The sequence below is a fragment of the Candoia aspera genome, chromosome 3 (assembly GCF_035149785.1).
Source record: "Candoia aspera isolate rCanAsp1 chromosome 3, rCanAsp1.hap2, whole genome shotgun sequence".
NCBI lineage: Eukaryota > Metazoa > Chordata > Lepidosauria > Squamata > Boidae > Candoia > Candoia aspera.
In genome coordinates this window covers 104,712,858-104,733,510 of record NC_086155.1, presented here as the reverse complement: position 1 = coordinate 104,733,510, position 20,653 = coordinate 104,712,858, and the positions used below count along the sequence as shown (strand labels likewise).

The window sequence follows — 20,653 nt, the reverse complement described above, 5'->3', positions numbered from 1 at the left end:
AGAAGGCTGAAAGGGATTCTGTGCATTAGTTCAGAGGACTCATCATGTTTCTTCACCCCTGCTTCTCTGCTAAATTTTTGGTGTGATGGCAAACATTTCCAAAATTTGGGAGGGTGAATAGAAGAAATCACTCCCTAAACAGAGACAAGTGTAATGTTAAAAATTACAATATGGGATGTTCTTCATTATTGATTCCAAACACTACATTCTCACCTGCCTCCTTCAACGATCCATTAGCATTCCATGCCAAATGAGCAAGCTTGGTCCTTAAGCAGTTTGAGAGTTCCCAATAGGATTTTCTCCCCAGTTTTATGTACTTCTGCAGCCAAGTTATTTATTTATTTCCTCCTATGGCTGGATGCTGTCTTTTGATAAAATAAGCAAATGACACTGAGGATTTTGTTGTTTATTCGTTTAGTCGCTTCCAACTCTTCGTGACTTCATGGACCAGCCCACGCCAGAGCTTCCTGTCAGTCGTCAACACCCCCAGCTCCCCCAGGGACGAGTCCGTCACCTCTAGAATATCATCCATCCACCTTCCCCTTGGTCGGCCCCTCTTCCTCTTGCCCTCCACTCTCCCTAGCATCAGCATCATCTCCAGGGTGTCCTGTCTTCTCGTTATGTGGCCAAAGTATTTCAGTTTTGTCTTTAATATCATTCCCTCAAGTGAGCAGTCTGGCTTTATTTCCTGGAGGATGGACTGGTTGGATCTTCTTGCAGTCCAAGGCACTCTCAGAATTTTCCTCCAACACCACAGTTCAAAAGCATCTGTTTTCCTTCTCTCAGCCTTCCTTATGGTCCAGCTCTCGCAGCCATATGTTACTACGGGAACACCATTGCTTTAACTATGCAGACCTTTGTTGTCAGTGTGATGTCTCTGCTCTTGACTATTTTATCGAGATTTGTCATTGCTCTTCTCCCAAGGATTAAGCATCTTCTGATTTCCTGACTGCAGTCAGCATCTGCAGTAATCTTCGCACCTAGAAATACAAAGTCTTTCACTGCTTCTACATTTTCTCCCTCTATTTGCCAGTTATCAATCAAGCTGGTTGCCATAATCTTGGTTTTTTTGAGGTTTAGCTCCAAGCCAGCTTTTGCACTTTCTTCTTTCACCTTCATCATAAGGCTCCTCAGTTCCTCTTCGCTTTCAGCCATAGAAGTGGTATCATCTGCATATCTGAGATTGTTAATGTTTCTTCCAGCGATTTTAACTCCAGCCTTGGATTCCTCAAGCCCAGCATGTCGCATGATGTGTTCTGCGTACAAGTTGAATAGGTAGGGTGAGAATATACAGCCCTGCCGTACTCCTTTCCCAATCTTAAACCAGTCCGTTCCGTGGTCTGTTTTTACGGTTGCTACTTGGTCGTTATACAGATTCTTCAGGAGGCAGACAAGATGACTTGGTATCCCCATACCACTAAGAACTTGCCACAATTAGTTATGGTCCACACAGTCAAAGGCTTTAGAATAGTCAATAAAACAGAAATAGATGTTTTTCTGAAACTCTCTGGCTTTTTCCATTATCCAGCAGATATTGGCAATTTGGTCCCTAGTTCCTCTGCCTTTTCTAAACCCAGCTTGTACATCTGGCAATTCTCGCTCCATGAATTGCTGAAGTCTGCCTTGCAGGATCTTGAGCATTACCTTACTGGCATGTGAAATGAGTGCCACTGTTCTCTTATGAGAACTCTGGTTCTAGCTGCTGGAATAGTTTTTGTTCTATATATGTAGTGCTTCCTTGATAATTTCAAAATGTATAGGAAATCTATTGATACACTTTTGATCTTGTAATATGCACTCTGTTCCCAGACTGCCTTGGAACTGTGAGAAGTGAATCAGTCCCATTACATAATATAAAATAGCTTTTTGCATTATATATATTCAGTTCATAAATAATATCGCTGCACTCTTAATGGTAGGAATTCTAGAGGAGTCTGCTGTACCATCATGCTTTTTTTTAAAAATGAGCACTGAACATTGATTGATAAAACTCCAGTTACTGCAAAATACAATGCAAAGTTATGATACACAAATATCAGGCTGCTCCAGGAGGTTCATCTCAAAATAGAATCAATGGGAGACCTTGGTCAAACAGGAATTTTCTGAGCCTGTGGTTTGCAAAATAGTGAAATATTATCTTTCCATTAAGGCAGGGATGTCAGGTGCTCAGGATTCAAACAGTTCAAATGTGAGGGCATCCAAGGGCTCCTGTGAATGGAATGATGCTGCAGGAACAATTTGCAAGTGGTTAGAAGTAGGATTACCAAGCAGGTTGTGTTATGCAGGGTTTTATTTTTACACACACACACACACACACACACACACACACACACACACACCTCTACACACACACACACACACACACACACCTCTCCCTACATATTTCCGTGGAGTCCTTGGTGCTCTCTGAGCCTTGTTGTTTTCTTGCAGACGTTTCATTGCCGGACTAGGCAACATCTTGAGTGCAAAGAGGGAGTGGGCCTTGCTCTCTGTTTATATACCATGGTTTGTCCAGCTTGTGCTGGTGGACAAGCTGGACAAACCACAGTATATAAACTGAGAGCAAGGCCCACTCCCTCCTCACACCGAAGATGATGTTGCCCAGTCTGTCAATGAAACGCCTGCAAGAAAACAACAAGGCTCAGAGAGCACCAAGGACTCCACAGTTCAACCCTGAGCTACAAATACTACTTCGATTGGTACTACATATTTTTGTTTGATTTTCTCATTGGGAAATTGCTCCTCTGTTTTTTAGTGGTTTGTTGCTGAAATTTTGCAAGACAGCTTTTAGGGGGTCAGTAACGAAAAGGATCATAGGTTACCCACCCTGCGTTAAGAATTAGAGCTTTCAACAACATTTCCCTTGATTTTCTGGTCTTAAAGCAGGATTGAAGATAATGCGTATGTTCTCTAAGGAGGTTGTCCTGCTTATGACACCACACTCTGCTAGTGGCCTGTTTCCTGAGTTGTGAACTCTAAGATTTCTAAAAGCTATTGTCTGTAGTATACCATCAAAGCGCTAAACATGGAGAGCACTCAAAACAGGTTATTGTTTGGAAAGCAGCAGGCTTTACATAGTCTTTGAAGCTGGCTAAATAGTGCCATCAAATCCTCCTTTTCTTCAGAATTCTTGCTTATTGCTAGAAACAAGGAAATAAAAAGTTTTAGTTCTCCACCTCATGTGAAAAAAAAAAGTTGCTAAAGTAAGAAAGTACACTTCATAGGTACTTTAGATTTAAATAGTAAAGCTTGTCTAATCTTCGTATCACTTCAGAATATAAGTATTGTTTTAAAAAATTACCATCAATTTACAACATTTGCATTTTGGAGAAATGGATGAACCTAGCCTTTCTGACATGCTTTATTTCTTTGTCTTTTCTTTTGATCTGAATGGAAGTGCAACCCCTTTTTGCTCACCTCAGTGCAATCTAGGAAAGGTTTTTATTGATTGATTTTGCTAATTTGCTAGCAGCTTTCCCAAGCAGCCACTGGACACCCCTTTATTGGATCTATTTTAGAGTGCATGGTTCTTGAACATTTAACTGAAAGGTGAGCCTAAATTTAAGATGACTCCTCTCCACAAAAGATTAAAGAGGAGTAACTCTTCTCTCTCTCTTACTCTGTGCTCAGCCAATATATGATGATGACACCCCCCCCCCATTTTAAGGGTTGATTATTTTGGAAATATCTGGTCTTCCTTTTAAGGAAGTAGAGTATTGGCGAAACCCCCTTTCTGCTTCCTCATGGCAGACGTGTGTTTTAAAATACAGACTTGGGAAATGCTCAAATGACTTAATATCAGACACCACTTTCTGTTTCCCATTCACAGTACTGTATTAAAAGTCGCCTGTGCACAGCTAGTTCAAGTACAGCTTATGATGTGAAAATGTGGCCTTTTCCTCTAATCCAGAAGGGTAGCATATTAGGAATGTTTAATTTCTCTGAAGTTGCCTAGGGTTGCCTAGATTTTTGCCTAGGCAAAAATGGCCAACAGTGTGTGATGTGTAAGGGGTAGGTTTCCGGGGAGGGGGGAGGGGGAGATGGTTAAGGATTTTAACCAACCCAGCACTCTGTTAGTTGAAATCACTGAGGATTAAAATGGGTGAAATGGAAATATGCAAATCACACAGAAAAACCCACACTACTAGTGTTGTCAAATGTTACTTTGTTTTTTGTTGTTGTTTGTAATATATTTGGTTGTTTTTTTTTCCTAATTTAAATTCTCACTATTTCCTGACTGTGAACTGCAAACAGTGTTAACTTGATGTAAGTAAGGCCCTTGGAGGTGTTGCCTCTGCCTGTTCCACAGAGATTTTTGCCAATTTGCATTTTGTTTTAAATAAAAGTTGCAATATTTTATTGGCAATTAAACTTCAGGACATGTTACTTTCTTTTAGGGCACAGTGACTGGGGGAATAATATAATGAAGTTCAAAGAAAAACATACAGGTATATACCTAAAAGATTGAAAGGGGAGCTGGTCTGGCAGTTCACACTTATATGTATGACAATATGCACATGTGAAAACTGTCACAAATTATTTGTTACAGGTCAGAATTCAAGGAACAACTCAGTCACAGTAGTTCTCTGTGGAAATCATCCACACAGTTTGCTGGCACAGCTCCATGCTGAAATGTTACACAGAAATGAAAATGGCTCTGCAGAAGCTGCCAACACAAGACAGGTTCATATACCTAGAGTAACAGTAGGCAACCTATAGGACATATTTCATTCCTGAACCTCTTTTGTGTTGCACCAGAACCCTCCCAAAGATTACACTATGAAAATTTGAGGAAATCCGCCACTGACGACAGTTGTTTCCCCATTGTTTTTTGGCAGGAAACAGCAAAAAAGAAACTGATTCATTGAGGCTTGGATAGGTTTAATACACTGAAAAAGTGAAATCTTCTCTCCCCCCCACCCCCCAAATTCTAGGTGTGAAAGTCCTATCCTACTAGTAACAGGCAAGCTAGGATCTCATCCTTAGTTATTCCAGTCGCTTCAGCAACAAGGATAGCGTTAATGATCCTGAAATTTTTAAGAGTGCTCAAATGCTTCAAAGCACTATACAAATGGGATGATGTTTTGGAAAGGAATCTAAATAATGGGAAGTAGAGATGGACTGGATGAGACTTCAGAGTGCCAGTTTGATACAGCCCATAAAAGGGGGTAGTCCTTTTCCCCCATCACATTTTTACATCAGACTGTCTCAGTTGTTCATAGACACAATCATAGACCACTACTGCTGTCCTGCTTATATAATTAAATATATATCCAAAGCAGGTTTAAAACAAACATTTAGTCTTATTTTGACCCCGAGTTTATCCAAACCATAGTGGGATGCAAGTACATTACATTGATTATCTCCTGTGTGTCCAGAAGTTGATGTGCTCATGCTGCCCTTTATAGCCTTGGCCACCCCCAACTCCTAATGCTGTTGTACTATTCTACCTCACCACTGGGGCTATCATTAATTTTTTTTGTTTTTGCTTTACAGAGAAGACTTCTCTCGAGAGAGTGCTGCTTACCTATTATGCTTATAGCTTGCTGTTCAGGACAGGGCACAGTATTCTGTTTATTTTTGTAAAACATGTGAAGAAAGTCTGAAAGATCAGGGTTCCCTGTAAGTTTCATGGCAGAATTTGAATCTAGAACTCTCTAACCTGCCTTATATATCTCGTCACGTTAATCAAACTCTGACACAGTTCTCCCTCAGGTTGTACGGTCTACGTTGGTGCAAGTTTGCCGGCTTTTAAAATCACCTTTGTGAATAAGATTCATTTGATATTTTCAATGATAAAGCAACGCCAAAGGCTCACAAGTCCAACAGTTCAGCAGCTGCTCACACAGCCAAGCCTAGTCATGTATCTTCTGTTCCCAATAGTGGCTATTTTGAAAGGATATTTTTAACTTACAAGGCAGTGTGTGCACATTTTGTTCTTTACTGTAAATATCCCCTCTCATTCCTCACATCCAGTCACAGCGTACCAATGTTTGGTCATTTAGCAAGCTAACCTAGACGGTAAGTACAATCTGACTTTGGCTAGCAAACAAAATGTCAACAGAATTGGTGTAATACCTTTTTGGTTAGTCTCCATGCTCTCTGTACAGCCATTGTAAGAAGCCACTCTGAACATTAGATGGAGGGCTCAGTTCTGTGTGCATGCGTTCACCAGATGTATAGGAGAGGAAATGGGGCATGATTACCTGGCACACGCAGTTGTCTGCTTATCTGCAGATCATAAGTTATTCCCTATCTTGGACTACAGGTAGTCCCCATTTAGAGACCACAGTTGGGACTGGCAACTCAGTCACTAAGTGGAAAACCATGTGACCACAACTGTACTTACGATTTTACTTCAGCTTTCCTTTTTCCCCACTCCCCCACCCTTTGGAATGCTCACCCCCAGGCTGGGATAATTAGCAATAAGGGAATTAATGTTTGTATTTACATTCATTAGAGAGGAAGGATTACAAGAGAGTAAGCAGGCACACAATGGGGAATACACTTCGAAAGGAATGCGCTGGCACCGGCTGTTTGCCTAGCTTGCTCTTGGCTCTCAGCCCAAGCTACTTGGAGACAGACAAAAGCCAAAGGTGTGAAAGTGATTAAAATATTGTCAATTACAGGCAGCACCTACCAGTAGGCTAATTAAAGTCACAGATCTGAGCTTGTTAACTTGCTGTTAGCATCTTTTGGGGAAGCGCTGCACTGTGGAGAAAAGCAGCTTAGGAAGAGAGTGCTTGTTTAAGCAATCTCTCCTCTCTGCGAGGAGGGGAAAAAAGGGTCAGGCACAAGATGTGTACTGACTGTAATGGTGAACATGTGACTGAGAGACACTGCGATGGTTGTAAATGTGGGCATTGGTTGCAAAGTTACTTTTTCATCACTGTAATAACTTCCAACAGTCACTGCCCAAGGCAGTTGCTAAGTGAGGTCTACCTGTATTTTGCAATTGTGAAGCATTCTTAAAATTTGAGAACAAAAGACCCAGTCGCTCAATCATTTGCCAAAAAAACTATAAAATTTCTACTTCTCCTAAATCAAAATCCTATAAAAAGTGGGATTGTACCAGGGCCAGACTCTGGTAACATCTATGTTGCCTCTAAGCCAGTTGGTCTATGGGCCAGTTTTGCACAAGGTCTATGTATCTTTCAAAACTTAAAATTTTGTGTTCGGTCAGGTCTGTGTACATGCATACCCCTTACACATGGAATAGATCTGGCCAGGCTAAATCTGCGTTACATTCTGACAAAGCAAGGGGTCCTGCTATGAATGCCAAACTTAAGTAATTCACAAAAGCAACACTCTACTTCCACATTTTAATTTACAAAGACAACAGAAGTACAATACCAACAAATAGTGACTTATGCAAGGAGTGCTTATCTCACAGGACTGGAACCTCATTGCTCAATTTCAGTGCTGGACTGGATGTCATTTGTGCTATTGTAAAAGTTACAATAAAAAGAAACGCACATTTATCTTTTGATATATAGTATATACTCTGGAAAGTGCAAATAGCTGCATTTTTTCAGCACAAGTACATGTAGTAATATCCCCATGTCTTGATTAATATTAAATATAGATATAAACAAAAATTGACACCATGTATCTAATAAGGGGCAAAATCTTCATACCTTATTCCAACACAAGGATTGTGGAAGAAGATATAGATTACTGACTGCAAGTGAATATGATAGTTCCTTGTCCAACCATGTATTAAGAATGCAGACTAGGACGTTGCTTGATACAAGTAATGGTCAAACATCTCAGACTTGGAAATAAAATTAAGTTTGTCTCACATCTTGCAGATGGGGGCCTTCTCCCCAAGATGTCTAAAAACCCACTCAATACAGTGGATAAGAATACGTGGCCCAAAGGCATCATTTATATCCAGTATTGGAAAAATACTCTGAATATATTACTATTTCAGCAGCACCACTCATGCAGATTCCAGCTCCATAATGGAGCTTTCTTACCTTTTTTAGCCTGGCAACCCCAATAATATAGGGAATGTAGGGAATAGTGCACTAGTTAAACTGCAATAAATACAACAAAGTATACGGCCCTCGTAGAAGATAAAAGAGAATAAGCTCAATTGCACTCTTCTCCATCCTCCTCTTTCAAAGAAGGAAGTAGTTTATATGCTGGGAGATTGATTTGCAACCTTGGGCAGAAAATAATTTATTTTCCTTGGGAACGAACACCATCGTCCTTGCAACCTCAACTAGCACCTCTTCAGTGAACTTCAGACCTTGAGCAAGAAAAGCATCCTGAGCACAGAGCTTCACATGGTGATATTCCAAGGGCAGGAAAGGTACCAGAAAGTCTATGAGGTTCTCCTGGAGAAGACAGTTGCGGGCCTCTGGAAAAACAAATGGAATGTATAATTCATCTGCTATCTCCTGCTTCTTAGTCACTGGCCAGGGCAGACAGTAATTGGTTACTTGGCTTTTCTGGGGAGACCGAAAATAGTTCATTTATATAGTATATTCGGCATACATGGCCTATTTTAAGGTAACACAGAAAAAGCTGTGTTCCAATACATTTTCAATTTAAATACAGCAGGAAAAGGATTATGTTGGCAAATGCAGTTGTCTTTGCTGTAATTTAGAGTTGCTTTATATAATAATAAAGAACACTGTGTCATGTTAAAGCGAACAAAATTATGGCATACATTTGTGAACTTGAGTCCATTTCATCCAATGGAAAGAAATGTTATCTTGAGAGCAGAGGCAGGCTAGATGGAAATGAAATTAGCAGTAGTTGTAAGATTTTAGAACTAAATGGCTGGGTTTACATGACACAGCTGAGTAAGCCAGCCATTCTTCTGTAAGCCATGTACTAATAATTCAGAGTTATGTCTTAAATGGAAGAGAAATTTTGACAATCTCCCCAACTGTCCTAAAGGTTAGTGTTCTTGTCCCCACCCCACCCCACCCCAGGCAAAAGCAAATTGAAAACTCTGGTGGCACTTCTGTAGCAGAAGTTGGGGAAGGGGTTTGCTCCACCCCTTTCTTTCCATTTTATACCTCTTATCTTGGAAAGTAAAACACACAAAGAGAAGGAAATGGAAAGGGAGTATCTAGGACAACTCTATTTTCCTGGGTTATTCTGGGACTTCATCCCATTCCTACAGCTAGTTGAGAGGTTTAATCTCTCATCTCAGTTTGGATGACCTGGCTAGCTAGGGACGAAAGCTTCTCTGCTGACTAGGTGTACCTGTTCATAAAAACCCACTTTCCCCTTCTTTGATTCAGCTAAGTCATGAAAATGGGGCCTATCTATACATTCATTTACCAAGCTACAATGAAGGTATCAACAGAACTGTTTGTAGATGGCCATTTTTAATTTTTCTGCATTTTTTTCCCTCTGACCTCAGGGTTTAGATCTCTTTCCTACCATCATCTGTATACATTTACAAGAGTAGGTGAGTGCAAATCTAGTTCAAAAAGCTGATGTCATTATACATAACTTTACGATGCTGTAATATTTTCTTTTAGACCAACATGCTTACCCTTCCAAAAGTTATGCCTTCATATTTTTTGCAAATGCCTATTAATCTGCATATGAGAAGGGCAATTTCATACATTTTGAGTAAAAATAAAACCTGGCTTGCCACAGTGTTAACAGATCCCTCCAATTATTGCTTTTGGTCAATTTATCCACTCCTAGCATTTTCCAGTTATGTTTTCAAATGTACACTAAATCATTACAGTGGAAGAGGTGAAAACAAATATGTGTTTTTCAAAAGCACTGCTATTATTTTTGTAGGGGGAAATGGAATCTCCCATTTGGTAGAACCTGCCTTCAAACAGTATCGTGCAAAAGACAAAAAACTCACTTCTACTGCCCGAGTTAGGACTGCAGTGGTGGGTAAAGCCTTAGGAATAAACAGCAACTCACCAGGGGCATCCAGCAGGTCTATCCGCAGGTACTGTTCTAAATAGTCCATGGTGATTTCCCCTCTCGCTTGACCAGCTTGCCAGGGCCACTGTAGTGATGATGTTGCCACCAGTGTTACTGAGTACAGAAAAAGAACATTATTTCTTTATCTGACCAGCAGAATTTAGCAGCCTCAGCAAAATATAACCTTAATACACAAGCTGTCTTGTCCTGCATTCATCACAGTATCACAGGGCAAAGCTGTTCGTCATTGTGCAAGGAAGTCCTGAGGGTGAAAGTTTCTCATTTCTACTGAAGATTACTCAGACACACCAAAATCAGCTTGAATTCACTAGAGTTCCCAAAATGGCTTGTGGTGGAACATAGGGATTAACAGCCTTTCTGCAATCTCGTGTGCTCTTTTATCCTCCTGTTTTCTGGAATGAGATAGTGATGTCATGAAATCACATGTGGAGTGTGATTTTTTTACCAATTTTTTTTTATCCACCCTTTTTGGGGATTATTCTTATAATTATTATGGAATAGGTAGACTGAGAAAAATAATTCCTTGTTTTAAGACCTCCCAGTGCATTAATAGCGTTCCAACAGCCAGGATTTGGTTTACTTTAGCAAGTCCCCAGCCTCTTAGGAAAAAGCAGTTGGTCTTTGGACAAATTTTGGTCCCAATAAATCAGAAAAAAGAAATTGGTACAAATCTTACTAGTTTCAAAGGTCCAGTGCAAAGATGTTCAGGTAGCAAAAACAGACTCATTTGCTTTTCAAGCTGGATTATCATTGTCAACAGATCAGATTTTAATAGGGGTAGGTAAGATTTTAATTAAGCTTCTTCTTGGATGTAAGACAAAGGTAAATATGGCCTTTTGTTGAGCAAAACTCCTGTTGATTACATGAACACAGTCATGCAGTTTTCTTCACTGTAATATGGAAATAGTTTGCCAATGGTTTCTGGGAAGTTTTTTGATTTCTCAATCCATCCTACAGTCCTGGTAGCCTCCTAACCAAGTTCTTAACCGTGACTGACCCTGCTTAGCCCCAATAAATTCAGCCAGGACCTGCCACCTACCAATCAGAGTTAAATAGATATTTTAAAATCTGGTTGGAAAAAAGCAATGTTGGGAATGATATAACTCTTTTTTCCTGAATTTCATTCCTAGTGCTGGGACCCCATGAATATTTTATAATAAATGTTATTTATTGTATCACTGGTGAGTTGGTTAGAGACAGAGGCATTCTTAAGAATAGGAGACTACCGGTGGAAAAAAATGGCGGAGTGACCAGTCCTACCAAATTCTGGGGTTAGGACCAACAATGCAGCTTGTCTGGTGGCTCAGGCAGGACCTTAGAGCCCTAAAATATTCTCCAGGAAAGGAGAACTCAAGGAAGTATTCCCTGTGCCCTCTGGACAGCTGCTCCTTGCCGGAGGATCCTAAACAGTGTTCCAGTGATTGAATGGTGACTGAGAAAGCTGAGAAGTGGGATTGCCATCTCTTCCAAGCCGTGTTGAAGCTGAAAAACAGACATTAACTCTGACCACCCCATTTCTAAAATCACCTTTTTGCTTTTGAAGTATTGAATTTAAAGAGGCTTTCTCCAGTACAGAAATATTCTCTTGTTGATCTTTCATTATTTTTGGGACTTCTTTTTTGTATGTTTTAACTGCTTTAAAGGATTAAAGGTTTGAACAAGGAAGTTGAAAGTTGAACCACTTTACGAAGATTCTCTTTTAAGGGAATAAATGTGAGTATTTTCTATTTGTTTTTGTTTTTTTAAATTTGAGTAAAAGATTTTGTTGGATTTGGGACTTGTCTTTTTTTAGTCACTGTGGGAAAGTATTTGCTGCGGTTGTTTGTTCAAGCTGGGATTGGTTACTTTCTTTAAATACTGACAAACTTTCGATTTAAACTTGTGGCTTTGTAACTGGATACCTTATAATTGGAAACTTTCTTCCCCCCACTCCTCAATTACTTTGTTACTGGAGTCATCTTTCATTATAAATACTATTCCTGGTCACTAGAGGGAGCCAAAGTATTAAATTTTAAAGCACTGAAGCTTTAAATCAATATATAAACTAAACTAAAATAAATTAAATTAGTGGGGGGAATAGAAATCATGGTCACTAGAAGAGTACAAAGATGAGCCTCTGGCAAATTTGAGGGACTAAAGAGTATTTTTGAGGTGTTCACGGCTAAATGTACAGTCTGTTGCCCAATCTTTTGAGGTTCTTGAGAAAAAGGTAGATACAAGATTTACTGACTTGGAAAAAAGACTGGAGCAGAAATTAGAGAAAATGGAAGGAGATGTGAAACAAATAACTAGCAGAGTTAATGTACTGGAAAGTGAAAGGGAGAAAGAGCTTGACAGAATTGCACTGCTTGAATTAAGGGATAAAGAATTTTGCTTAAGGCTCAGGGAGATTCCTGAAGCCAAGGAGGAGAGTCTTAAAGATAAGATTTCACAAGCTCTGGCAGCTTTAATTGAATGGGAGGATGACAAAATGATGGAAGAAATAGAAAAACTCTTTCACATTAACTCAAGGTATGCAACTACAAAAAACAAGCCAAGAGATGTTCTGGTACAGTTTGCTAGAAGGAAAACAAGAGAATTGGTCCTACAAGGTCACTTTGACTCTAAACTTAATATTGACAAAGTGGATATAATTGTACTGAAAGAAATTCCTGTGAAAAATTTAAGAAAGAGAAAAGAATATACTTTCTTAACTGATGTTCTGAAAAAGAATGGGATTCCTTTTCATTGGGAAAAATTGGAAGGGGTAAGTTTTACTTACCAACAAAAAATGTTTAGACTAACTTTAATCCCTAAAGCCAAAGATTTCCTTGTCAATCATGAAACTAAGTTGGAGCAAGATGCAACTGAAAAGGTTGCATATGGAACTAACAAATGGATTCCACAATACAAGATGAAGAGATGGGTGCTACATCCAAAGACTTTGGTGGGTTGTTTCCTTAAAAATGGCCTTGAACTGTCTTACATGGAATATAAATGGGCAAATGTGCTAATATTCAAAAGATCCTTAAAGTGGACTTATAAAAAATACCCAGTACTGTTTCTCTTGAGTTTGATGGAGAAGCAGCTCGAGAAGCAACATGGGACTTCGCTTTTATATATGATTACAGCAGCAGGACTTTTATATGCACAAGGATGGAAAGATCCAGAAATACCTACAGTGGAGGACTGGATCATCAAACTGATGGAGCTGGCCCAAATGGCCAAGTGCTGATAAGAGAAAATACTGTTTCTGGATTTGTTTCTACTTGGCAACCACTTTTAGATTACTTGCTTGTGTCACAAAAAAAATGAAGTTTTGATTTTGGGTTTTAATGATTAAATGGTTTGATTTGATAGAAATAATGTTACTAAGGTTTAACTAATGGTAAGAGATTATATTTGTAAATGTACTCATATCCGTATTGGAGAAGGTTGGAAGTCACATTCTGTTTCTGTTCTCTCTCTGTTCCTCACTTTTATAGTTTTTTTTTTTTAGTCCTTTAGTCTATCTGTCCTATATTCTATATTCTGTATTTTAATTATATTCTGAAAATAAAGTTCTTTTAAGAAAAAAGAATAAGAGTCTTCCTCTCCCCTCTCTAAAGGGCATCCTTGAATACCAGCAACAGTTAGTGTTTCTCAACCTTAGCAACTTTAAGATGTGTGGACTTCAACTCTCAGAATTCCCCAGCAAGCCATAATGACTGGGGAATTCTGGGAAATGAAGTCCACACATCTTAAAGTTGCTAAGGGTTGAGAATCACTGCTATAGGTTGTACAGTCAAAGGACAAAATGATCCACTCCTGTATCTTCCCGTACTTCGCACAGAGTAAGTAAAAGCTGAGAAACAACCCTTACTACTGCTTTTGCAAAGATAAGCTTTTATGCTAAGCCAAAAGAAAGTGCAACTCAGAGTCTGCTGATGGAAGTGGCAGGAAAGTTCTAGAAAGCTGATCCACCTGAGAGCCACACAAAATTGCCGAGCACCTCGCGAGCACCCCCAGATCACACTCCTGAATTTCAGAAGCAAAAATGTTGATTTTCAGTTATGCAATATTGTTAAAATGGAGCAGGGGGAGGAATAAGGGTAAAATCCATTTCACTCCCTAAAATATCAAAAAAAGAAAAAAGACAAACTGTTCCCACTGGTGACGTTATCATGTGATTTGCCACCCCCCACCCCCCCTTTCAGCCTTCAACAACCATAAAAGGTTGCCTGTCCTTGATGTAATATTTGCTGCTTGTGCCTTTCAAAGTATAGGGTATGCAGATTCCCCAGTTCCCAACCTGGCTTAAAGTTCTGAGAATTGGAGCTCCAAGGCATTTGGAGATGTGTCAGAGTGGAGCAGGGTGGTGGTGGTGATAGTGGTAGTATCACTCTAATCCTCAAAGAAAGCAAAGTCTACCTGTGATATTGTCGGTCACTCTGCAGTCTCCTGTTGTGCAGCACCTGCCAAAGCTGCAGTACCAGGTGGAGACTAACTCAGTCAGGATGGGCAAGTTCCACTCTAGAAGATAAGAGCACCAGTTTGGGAAAAGAAATACTTGAGTTGCTCCTAGGCAATTGGTTTGAAGAAACACTCTGCCTTGTCCCCCATCCTCAGACTGTTTTACAATCTTGCTGTTGGCTACTACCTTTTCATTGTGCCTGATGAAAAAACAAACATTCACTTGCCCAAAGTAACCTATACTGCATGGTAGCTCTAGCTGCCCTCTTCTCCCCTTTCATTTCTGCTACGAGTGGGATAGCAGATTTGTCTACTGATCTCCTCCTACAAGTTTCATACCATTTCTGAGGGCTCATTATTACTTTTAACACTGAACTAAACCAGCTAGACCTGGAACAGCCAGTTGAAAGAATACAGGGGTTTCAGTATAAAGACGCAAAGATACAGTAAACCCAAAAATAAACCCTAGTCTGTGTTTTCCCTATAATCTCTTCTCTGCCCTTCCACTCACAATGAAGCAATTGTAGAAGTAGACCACCAATGAGCAGATAGCATTTGTATGTTCTAGAAGGTAAAAGAAGGAAGCAGTTAAGTCTTGGATGGATGATATGCCAGTTTTGCTGAAAATAAGAGGCCACACATGCAAAGTTCCCACTGTGCATAAACATACTGTAGTTCAGATGAGATTGGAACTGGATTAGTCTTTCTCCCATGATGTCCCATTCATTAAGTCATGCCTTTGGTTGAGAGATGTTTTCTATAGGATTAGCTTCCCATTAGAAGGCTAAAGAATCCAACTCATTTCCCTGAAGGCTCTTGAGGACTTTTTTCCTGGCCCCTTGGTGCGTAGTTCTGTCATTGGCAGTTCTGCCCTGTCACCGTAAGGTTTTACTTCCTTATTCTGCTGCACATGTAGACTGGCTTTGGTAATGCTTATAGTTAACAATGAAGGGGCAATGCAATTTGAAATAGAAGTGGCTCAAAAGCCAGTTTGATTGTAAAGCTTGACAGTGCATTTTACTTCTACAATTGTCTCAGAGGAATACACAACATATTCTAAAATACTTACATAAACCAGCATAAAAATCGTTTATTAAAACAGTAAAAACTTGTGGGAGTTCAGGGAGCATTTTTATTTTATCCTTTAATCAATTTATTTGGGCATTTGTTAGAGGAAGGGCAATATATCACACAGAATCCCAACACTTTAAAATATCAAGAGAAATGCAAAATGGAATGCATTCTACGCCTACTTGAGCTGTAATACCATGTCCAGAATGTACTTAGAAATGACTCTGAGGAAAGCCCCACTATGTTAAAGTCTGTATTAAGGAGCAGCACTTGCGAGTCCTTCAGAGGGGCAGGCCTCAACTTCCAGAAAGACCAGCGAACAGATAGTTGTTAAGAATTCTGGGAGTTGAAGGTTGTAGGTTTGAAATCGGCTGCCATTCACGAAATGGAGATGAGAAATGCAGCAAGGCCCGGGGTGGGGTGGGGTGGGGTGGGGTGGGCGGGGATGCCTCTGCTGCCTTCCTCCTCTTCCTCGCGCTGCGCCCTCCCTTCCTGCTCTCTCTCGCAGCCTCCCTGCCACAGCTGGCAGGCCAGGAAGTGCCAGTACCACTGGGAAAGGCCCCGCAGGGCCCCGAGCTGCTTCTGCAAATGCTCGTATTGCTGAGGGCTCGGGAGAGCCGCGCTTCCAGTTTCTTCTCCGCGGTCCTGCCTCGCCTGCTCCTGTGCGCCCGTCGGCAGAAACGCTAGGCAGAAGTATAGCAGCCCAGTCCGGCACACCACGGCCATCTGCGGGTGGAGGAAGCGGGAGCTACGGTCGGAACCGGTCCGTCAATCCTGCTCTGAGACCGATACCAAGCCCAGCTCTGCAGTGACTCCGGAACAGATCCCTCTTCCTTTTAGCCTTGGATTGGAGTAGGCTCAGGCACTCTTTCCTCCTTTCCCCAGAAGCTTAAGAGGCAATAAAAGCCGTTTGCCCGGCATGCCGTTTCAACCCTGGCTTGGAGAAGGGTATTCCCCACCCTTTGGAATCCATTTAATGTAGTTTTGCTTTGCTTCCTTCAGAATAAATTGATTGGGGAAAAATAAATAAATAAAAGGGGGCGGGGCCTTCTCGCCCACGCTCGTTTATTTCACCTAGGCTGTTGGTTGGAGAGGTCTCGCTAGCATGCCCAATCCTGACATGGGGGGAGAATGGCGAACGGGGGCAACTGCAGATAGACCCGGCTGATGTCCTCGGTGAGACTGTGCTGGGATACTCCTCTCTCTCACTTGATTTAAATTAGCAAGAAGTTTTAATTCCTCACTTTCGGGTTTTGTTGTTTATTCATTCAGTTGCTTCCGACTCTTCGTGACTTCATGGACCAGCCCACGCCAGAGCTTCCTGTCGGTCGTCAACACCCCCAGTTCCCCCAGGGACGAGTCCGTCACCTCTAGAATATCATCCATCCACCTTGCCCTTGGTCAGCCCCTCTTCCTTTTGCCCTCCACTCTCCCTAGCATAAGCATCTTCTCCAGGGTGTCCTCATTATGTGGCCAAAGTATTTCAGTTTTGCCTTTAATATCATTCCCTCAAGTGAGCAGTCTGGCTTGATTTCCTGGAGTATGGACTGGTTTGATCGTCTTGCAGTCCAAGGCACTCTCAGAATTTTCCTCCAACACCACAGTTCAAAAGCATCGATCTTCCTTCTCTCAGCCTTCCTTATGGTCCAGCTCTCGCAGCCATATGTTACTACGGGGAACACCATTGCTTTAACTATGCGGACCTTTGTTGTCAGTGTGATGTCTCTGCTCTTGACTATTTTATCGAGATTTGTCATTGCTCTTCTCCCAAGGATTAAGCGTCTTCTGATTTCTTGACTGCAGTCAGCATCTGCAGTAATCTTCGCACCTAGAAATACAAAGTCTTTCACTGCTTCTACATTTTCTCCCTCTATTTGCCAGTGATCAATCAAGCTGGTTGCCATAATCTTGTTTTTTTTGAGGTTTAGCTGCAAGCCAGCTTTTGCACTTCCTTCTTTCACCATAAGGCTCCTCAGTTCCTCTTTGCTTTCGGGTAATTGCAACGAAATAACTGCCCCCGTGCATTTTCTCAGCTGAAGGGCACGGGTGGGGTGGTGGGGGGAGGCCTGATGACATCAATCAAAGTTTAGCCCTTAGGCCTTATCAAAATACAGAACTTAAAACACTCAACATTCATAAAACCCTATGTGAAACTAATATAAAAAACAAGTGGGGAAGAGATAAAAATACAATGAATAAATATACAAATGAAAATACAAGTGAAAATACAAATCATATTTCCATGTCACCCCTACAATCAACCCCATGTATGCAGATCTCAACCATATTGTTTTACTTAAGGACAGAGTTGTGTTATATGTTATTTCTGGATCCTGACCACACATAAAAATATGTTGTTTTAATATGTGGTTCCCAATGGGTCATTCGTTTAATGTGTGGACCAAGATGCAGATCTCTCACCTTCTTGTACAAGTTACAATCAAATAATATATGTGCTATATCCTCTGCCTCCAGCACTCCACAGATACAAATGCATTAGTTATAAGGGATACAGTTAAATCTCCCATATCTAACCATTCTATCAAGCTGATCAAATCTCTGGTAAATACTTCCCTAAGGTGTTTTGGCATTTGTGTCTTTAAATAGTTGGCAGTTTGAAAAGTGCTTTTATATTGGCTCAACCTTTTTAAACTGCCAACCTTACTAAGGGTGGCTATATCTTTTTGCGCTACTATATCCAAGATTCTTTGTACAGCAATCTTTTTGACTTGTTCTCTGGTTGCACAAGAGACAAGGAGACCAGAGGTCCTTATATAATTTGTCAATTGTGGGATTCAAGAGGTCTGTAATTGGGATTTTATCTGTTCTAATAGACACAATTTTGGAAGTCTGTCAGTCTCCATTTCACTGATTTTACACCAATAGTTATATACTCTGATTTTAGACAATGAGTAAATTCCCAGCTTGGCTCTAACTGCAGTGGCTGAAGTCATTTTGTCTACACCCAGAATGCGTCTCAAATGCTGGGATTGTGTTTGTTCTAGTAATGGAATGGAATTTAAGCCCCAAACTTCTGCTCCATAGAAGAGCATAGGAGTAATCTTGGCTTTATATACTTTAGTTATTGGGACTAGAGAACCTGGATAACAGTGATTTTTTAATTTAAGCAGTAGATTCAAATGTGCCCTTGCTCTGAGTGAGCTACTTTGATGATGAAAAAACTAAGATCTAGTCATGGAGAAAATTACCCCTAGGTAAGGAAAGGTGTTCACTTGTTCTATTAATTCACCATCCAATTGCCATCTATATCTCTGATGTTGTTTTCCAAACACCATAATTTTTTACTTTGATTTATTAATGATTAGAAAGTTATCTTGACAATAGCAGCTGAGTCTTCTTAACAACCTATGCAGTCCCACTTGTGAATATGATAATAATATCGTATCATCATGTATTTAGGACTTTAGGCATATGTGCTATAGGATCCTTCATTACGCCTGGTAAATCGTTGATGTATAAGTTAAATAATAGTGGCGCTAGTATGCACCCTTGTCCTACCCCTTTGTATGTATTGATCCTATTTGTCATAGCTCCATTTACCCCAAACCGCACTCTCAAACAGGTACTTGTATATAGAGCTTTAATCAATACCAGCAGTCTGGGTTCTGTTTTGAGGACAGTCAGTTTACTCCATAGTACTTCTCTGTTTACCCTGTCAAATGCTGCAGTAAGATCTATAAAGGCAGCAAACAGGTGTCTCCTCTTACAGGCATATTTGGCAGTTAGGTGGTTCAAAACAAAGCAATCATCGATGGTAGATCGGCTTTGTCTAAAACCTGCTTGTTCTTCCGCAGGGATACCTTTTTCATTTACCCAGCTTTCAACTGTACTCAAGAGGAACCTTGCATATATTTAGCAACAATATCTATTAAGCTGATGGGCCTGTAGTTGCCAATAGAGGGCCTCACCAGTTGGGGTATTTTTTAAATAGTTCAGCTGTTAAAAAATCCTCCCCAGGGGCTTTATTACTCTTTAAGCCTTTTATAATGGACTGTATCTCTTTTTCTGAGACTGGAGGCCAGTGGGGAAAGGCTTCAATAGATGGTGAATCACCACTTAACTACTGTTTCTCTACAGAATCCATTAAAGCAAACAAACTTCAATAATAATTTTCCCAATCCTCAGCAGAGATTGGTATATCAAATGCAAATATCCGTACCTTTAGGATTCCTGCTAGAGTGCCAAAATATAGCCAAATTGTGACTTTTTGCAGCTAGATCAAGTCCTGACCAAATTGAGGTGACATAACTTTTTTTCTTTAATTTTAGAAGTTTTTTATATTCTCTTCTTAAGAACAACATCTCGGCTTGTATATGAGCAGAGGAACACCTCTGAGCAAGTCTCATGGCTGTCTTTAATTTCTTTTTCATCAATCGGCATTCGATATCAAAAGAGGGAGATCTACCTGCACGAAAACTTTTGACGGAAGGTTTAGTTATTATATGTTCGTTCAACTTGTAACACAGATTAGTAAATGCATTGGAAACTGACAGCCAGTCAGCTGTAGGTGACTGAATTGTGGTAGCCCAATTAACCTCATTCTCTGCTTTGAGGCTATCCAATATTGCCTTAGTGTCAACTTTAGCCCGTATTAACCTTTTATTTTGACTCACCTCAGACTTATTAGTGACCCACCTGTCAGCCATATTATGGGATCTTAAATCTGAACTATCCAGTAATTTCACACTCACTGGCTGATGGTCACTTTTACCTGTTAGGTATACAATGGCCTCTGAAAAGAGGTCAACTTTGTTTCTTGATACACAGATGAAACCTAACACACTGCTTATCTGGGCTGAATGGTATGTGTATGGGTATATATAATTGTTATCCTTGCCTCCCAAAATTTGGAGATTACATTTAAAAATTAAAGAAACTAAATACAAGCCAGCAATGTTACTTTTGTTATCTCTTGAGAGCCACTGTGGGTGATTATCAAGAAATTTGTTTGGAAATCGATTTTTTGAGCAAAATCATGAAGAGATGGTTCTAATTTGGCATTAAAATTGCCAAGTAATATAATTATAGATCGAGAGTACAGTGTAGTTATTTCAGCCATTATTGTTTCTAAACATACCCAGTAGTAGGGAGATGTGTTTGGGGGAATATATACATTTACTAATATTAATTCAAGCTCCTTATATCTAAATTTCACGGCTAATAAATGAGATTTATCTTCATTATATAATTTCTCACCCTG

The 20,653-nt window shown here is 40.2% G+C and overlaps 1 protein-coding gene across 1 annotated transcript; it reads right to left on the bottom strand.

The window, feature by feature from the left end:
• Nucleotides 1-7,308: 7,308 nt before the first annotated feature.
• On the bottom strand, nt 7,309-16,414 carry TOR3A (torsin family 3 member A). Its single transcript, XM_063299888.1, is given in 6 exon segments — nt 7,309-8,365; nt 9,907-9,989; nt 9,991-10,023; nt 14,307-14,635; nt 14,873-14,925; nt 15,882-16,414. Coding segments are annotated over 6 exon segments (1,017 nt in total). The 5' UTR covers nt 16,159-16,414; the 3' UTR covers nt 7,309-8,123.
• Between the last annotated feature and the right edge of the window lie 4,239 nt (nt 16,415-20,653).